General features: G+C 40.4%; 2 protein-coding genes across 2 annotated transcripts in view; both read right to left on the reverse strand.

Moving 5' to 3' along the window:
- The window catches only part of LOC145488457 (uncharacterized), a 2,485-nt gene extending 1,338 nt beyond the window's left edge, over positions 1-1,147 (reverse strand). Inside the window, exon 1 of the mRNA XM_081467332.1 lies at positions 2-1,147. Coding sequence (XP_081323458.1) covers positions 2-144 — 143 coding nt within the window. The 5' untranslated portion in view covers positions 145-1,147. The remainder of the gene's footprint in view (position 1) is intronic.
- Positions 1,148-2,208: 1,061 nt separating this feature from the next.
- On the reverse strand, positions 2,209-4,513 carry LOC145488446 (uncharacterized). The gene has a single exon (XM_081467320.1). The coding sequence runs from the start codon at positions 3,938-3,940 to the stop codon at positions 2,945-2,947; it is 996 nt and encodes a 331-aa protein (XP_081323446.1). The 5' UTR covers positions 3,941-4,513; the 3' UTR covers positions 2,209-2,944.
- Between the last annotated feature and the right edge of the window lie 859 nt (positions 4,514-5,372).

Raw genomic sequence — 5,372 nt, forward strand, 5'->3', positions numbered from 1 at the left:
CGCCTTTAGGTCTTGAACTGTTTGCTCCACATCCTCCACAATACCGTGCACTTTCAGAACAATTCTAGCAGTAAGTTTTAGAGTTACCTTCAGGTCCCTGTAGACGGTTCTTATGTCTCGTAGAAGGCTGATAAAGCTTCCCATGACTTAATTTAAGTTTAACATTTAAATGAACTTTAGTTGAACCATCCCTGTATCGTTTCCTCTTTCGATTTCACCGATGCATTTTCTTCAAAAACGACTATCCATGCTAGGCAGTGAACCATTGCAGGCTAGAACGAAATATTTACGGTTCGAGTTTTTCGACCACTCCTTTTAGGGTGGGGTTAATTTGAACAAACACAACAGGTCTATCAGTCCAACAAGAAATGACATGGGCGTGGCACCTGCTCCAGCAGCTGCTATTCACTTTCCCCAGCTTCTCACTGGAAGACAAAAGGGAATTTGAATCATCGTAGTCAACACACGTTAAAGTTTTATCACAAATAACAAAGCTGACTTTAGTCTTAATGATAGACTGTGAACAGGCGGGGCGTACTCTGTCTTCTACTGCATAGTATAGTTGATAGAGCCGTCACCTAACCCCAAGTCAACTAAAATTTTTATAAGTTGCCCTCCCCTCCCAGTAACCTATCTTAACATGAAACTAACGATAATTCTGAGGTAGATGTCGACTCATAAAGGCTCCATACTAATATTTGTAATTGAAAAACAATTAGCGCAAAATCGAAATATTTTCTTGCTTAGCTTATTTTTTCCACTTTCAATATCAATTTTGGAAACTCCGTGTTTGAAACCCATACGCCAGTTATACAAACGCTTTCACTTCTTCCCCTCGCCGGACAATTATCTTCTCCCCCTCCCCTGTTTTCACTACGTACTAAAAAATGAATTCGCGTGAAAGAACCTCCAAGAACTATCATATCTGCCATTTATTTGCCTCCACAAGAACAAATGGTCTGCACAAACTGTAGCCTGATCGGTTCCCAGACGGTCTGAGTTCGCTCGCCTCCACTCCCTCCTCTGTGGAGGAGAGCGGACTCGGACCGCCTTAGACCTGATCAGGCTACAGAAACCGCTGATAAAGAGATGAGAATTTGAACAATCTCTTTTTTTTTCTCGAAAATACGTGGGGAAGAACGCAAAATAAGTGAGCGTACAGAGTGACTGTAGCGTGACGTGCTAGCTGTGATGCCGCGAGCAGCGAGTAGCGCGGGCGTCGGAAGACTTTTCGCTCGTCTTCCGACGCTCGCACTTCTTGCGACTCGCGGCTTCGCATACGCTCACGACCGATCACTCGTGTTGCGTTCTTCTTTGCGTCCTCTCTAACGGATTTTCGAGCAAAAGAGACTGCTCGCAGTCTAGCCCAAGGTAGATATCCCTCTAACAAAAGAATTCAACTTTTTGGGAACACCTCCCTTAGTAAGTCACCCTTGTAAAGTGTTTTTTTTTTCTACCTGATGTTTTTACCGTGTATAAATAATGATTAAAGATTAAAGATTAAAGACGTCTCTCTGGGACAGAGATCTGGAGAGGTGGAACCGTCTTTCTGAAAGATATATGTCTATGTCAGAGACCTCCCCCAGGCCGGGAACGTTCCAAGTTGAGGTTGGCCTGTGGCCAGACACTCGATCGAGGGGATCCTCGCTTTTAGTTTGTCTCCCATTAACCCGTTTATAAGGTGAACATCTCCCTTAACAGACACCCTTCTAGCATAGATATCCTAGGATCTATTAAGGTACATAGCCAGGTATTATGTACCAGGCCATGTGTTTGTCTTACATTTATTGTGTGCATATTTAACACCACAACAGATATACTTTTCAATTATGGGCTGACAAATTGTAGTGTGTAAAGCCTTTAGGCATACACCCTTTCATGGAAGTGTACTTTCCCATAAGTAAACCACCCTCTGAGGCAGACTGACTTCTCTTTGAGTAGATGCCCCTGAAACAGACACCTCCCTTGGACAGATGCCCTCTTAGGCTAACACCACCCAATTCAGACAGCCCTCTAACACATAGCCCCTCTAAAATTGCCACCTTCTTCTGAAAGTTTATCATCTCTTTTGGAAGACACCCCTTTACCAATATTGGGCAGCAAGAGGTGTGTTTCTAGTGTAGGTCTCATAAAGAAAGTTCACATCAGGCCAAAGAAGAGTTCACTGACTAGAGCAAGGCTTGGCTAAAACTCTAATTAAAATAACCATTTATAACAATATAACCACAACTTTATTCTTTAAATCTTGGTAACCTATTATTTACATAATTTATCTCTTCACACATTATACTTACATTTCAGAAGTTATGTTTCACTGCAGTAAAAATGAAATTCTATAACCTCCTTGAAAGGATTATTTTACATCTGTGATAAAATTAATTTCTGTACAATGATATTAAATTAACATATATTACAAGCCAATATTTTTAGCTGAAACATCCTAAATAAATATCCATAAACCTTTGTTTTTCTTTTGCAAAGAGACATTCACAAATAACCCCTGCCTTATTTTATCCCGCATATTTTAACCTTTACAAGTAATATTTCTGTGATAACTTTTTCCCTTCAGAGCGCAACTTGCAAACTCAAACACTCGAGTTCAAAGCCCGAAAATGTAGATCAAATATTCAAATAATTTTCCTGAATAGGTGATTGAGAAAGGAAAAACCTCACAAGGCTAGTAGGTTAAGTTTTAAGGATAAAGACAATTTTAGATGAGTTTCATTCCAACAATCTTTGCAATTCACCAGAGAAACCAAATGATTCTTCACTTAGCGACAAAGGATAAATAAACAATGATTTTGAATTGTTCATGTCTGACATAATTATCACGAACTATGCAAATATCACTACTTGTCTGTCGTCAACGCGAATAAGAATGAGTCACGCTTCAAAAGTTTCTGCGGATTAAAAAGTACAAGTTTTCCCGCAACAATTAGTCGGTTTAAACGACTGATTGAAATGAACAAGCGCCCAAATCCGGGATATGAACATTTCTGATCTCGACTGTCTCGGCTTTCCAACATTTCCAGTCCTTCTGACTCAGTGCTATTCCGGATGCTGGCAGATCAACCGTCTGACCGCGTAAATGTTCCGGCACGTGCTCGAGGGGTGAAAATTTTAATGTGCACTCCATTTCCACAGAAACAACCACGATTAGATGTCGCTTTCGAAGAGAGATTTTTTCGATCTCCTGTTCGCTACCTACTGCAGTAAGCGTTGTTTCGGCCACTCTACGTCCTTGGCGATCCAACACGTGAAACTTGTCGCCTTCGAAAATGACTTGAATCGAAAACGAAAAGCCTTCTTCGTTGTTGCTGTCTGACCAAAAGTAATTGTCATTTTCAGTCGCCTCACTGTGGAAGGTAAGCCTTTTGCCATAACCTTTACCAATGCTTTTCAACACCAGCGCGGCTCCGTCAAAGAGGTAGTCGTCAGTTCCGTTTGGGCGAACTCGATAAGCAAATCCAGGAACAATTTTAGGGTCAACATAAGTTCCAACTACTGGGATTTCGTGAGGTAGTAGTGCAGGGATGACATATTCTGTTGGAAAATCGCCGATGTCTGCTCCTCGAATACGAAGAGTTCGCACCTCGGGAATGGCTTCTTCGACAATGTTCTCACCGTCTGGGATTTCCTTGACGCTGGCGTGGAAACGAGCGCGCGTCTGTCGCCACCAAACTCTCCATAAGGCATTCTGTAATCTTCTTTCATTTCTATACTCACTTGATAGATATCTGCCGTCCTTAATGCCCTGATCGAACACAGACAGGCTTTGGCTCAACGCACCTTTGCTTTCCAGTCGACGAGCCCTCAACTCGTTGAAATACTTTTCGTTTAACGGGATGTTAAGGACGTTTGTGAACTCCAGAAACTCCGAGAAGTCGTTCGGAGTTTCGTATACATCTTCTTCTACAACATCGTTATACAAAAGATCCATTCTTAGTCTCTTTCTGGTTATGTAATCTACTCAATACCTCAACAATAGCCCTTCCACCTTCCCAGACTTGTGTCGAGCCCCAAGTGGCAAGAACGTGTATATTTACTGTAATTTTGTTTGCTTGCGCGTCGCCAATGAATGCATGAATGAGGGAGAATGAATGATAATTCGCGGGCTTTCTTTGCGCTCTTGATTGGCTGACTTATCAGTTCCACGGGTCAGAGGCAAACTGCGCACGTGAACAGGTCAAAGATCGCTTTGCACGCGGCTGGCGACTGGACTTTAGACGGTAAACAATTTTATATTTTAATTTCCTCCAAAAATGCGAAAGAGCGAAGCGTCTTATGAGACCAAATTTTTCAAGTTTAAATGTTTAGTTTCCATAGCCATATGATATAACTTCTATCGAAGAATCAGGAGAAATAGCGATAAAATTTTACTAGAAATTAGTTCGAGTTCGCTCGAGGGCTCGGACTGCACGTGAATAGACCTTTCCACAAATATCACCTAAAATTCCCATTGTACCTGAAGAAGGCTGGTTTGGCCAGCGGGAAAAAATAAAGTGCACCTTTAAAAAAATACTTATCCTACGTTAGTCTCTGCGTTTATAAATATTCACCGTGTTTTCGCCCGAAACCTCACCTTGTTTTTCATAAATGTCGGGTATATATAAAGAATTTTTATTATTCACGTGTGAGTCACGTGTGAGTCACGTGTAGGCCCTTCCACAAATATCCGGATGTTTATTGGGGTATTTATTGGGATATGCGCTATTCCCTCGAAACAATACTCAGTTTTATATGCCAGAAACAATCCAGTTAGCGATTTTCCACTAGAAAAATATATTCCATATCACTAAAAGCGTTGAATTAGACCTTTTTCGCTCGGGCGATTTGTTTTCCCATTACAGACCACGTGATATTCTCTAGAGAATTTGTTCTTTATCCATCTAATTATTATTTATTCATATGCACACGACTATTTGAAAATTTGAAAGGAAGAATTTTCAAGAGTATAATCATATGGTTTGAAACTGGGCAACAAACTGCCCTGTCGAAAAACGTCTATTTTCGAAAATGGCGGAGGCTGGTAACATCGAAGCGTTTCAGAATCTTCCTCAACTCCTACCACTGCAAGAACATTTTAAACATTTCAGCCTGAGTGATTCAAAATCGGTGTATTTTTACGACATATATAAGAGATATTTAGAGGGTTTTTTTGAGATATTTAGAAAATTCTTTGTAATATTTAGAAGATTTTTTGAGAATTTCCGCAAAGATATTTAGGCGAGTTTACGTGATCACGTTTACATTTGCGTAAAACCGGAAATACGTATTTTAATGATTGAGAATGCAAAATGAGGTAAAATAAAATAATCAAATAATTTCCTGCTATTATCTTATTTCATTGTATTTTATTTTACCTTGTCGTT

The sequence above is a fragment of the Orbicella franksi genome, chromosome 5, assembly GCF_964199315.1.
Source record: "Orbicella franksi chromosome 5, jaOrbFran1.1, whole genome shotgun sequence".
NCBI classification, from domain to species: Eukaryota; Metazoa; Cnidaria; class Anthozoa; order Scleractinia; family Merulinidae; genus Orbicella; species Orbicella franksi.

Coding starts and splice junctions, on each gene's coding strand:
- LOC145488446 (XM_081467320.1), bottom strand. CDS start 3,940: ATGGATCTTTTGTATAACGATGTTGTAGAAGAAGATGTATACGAAACT.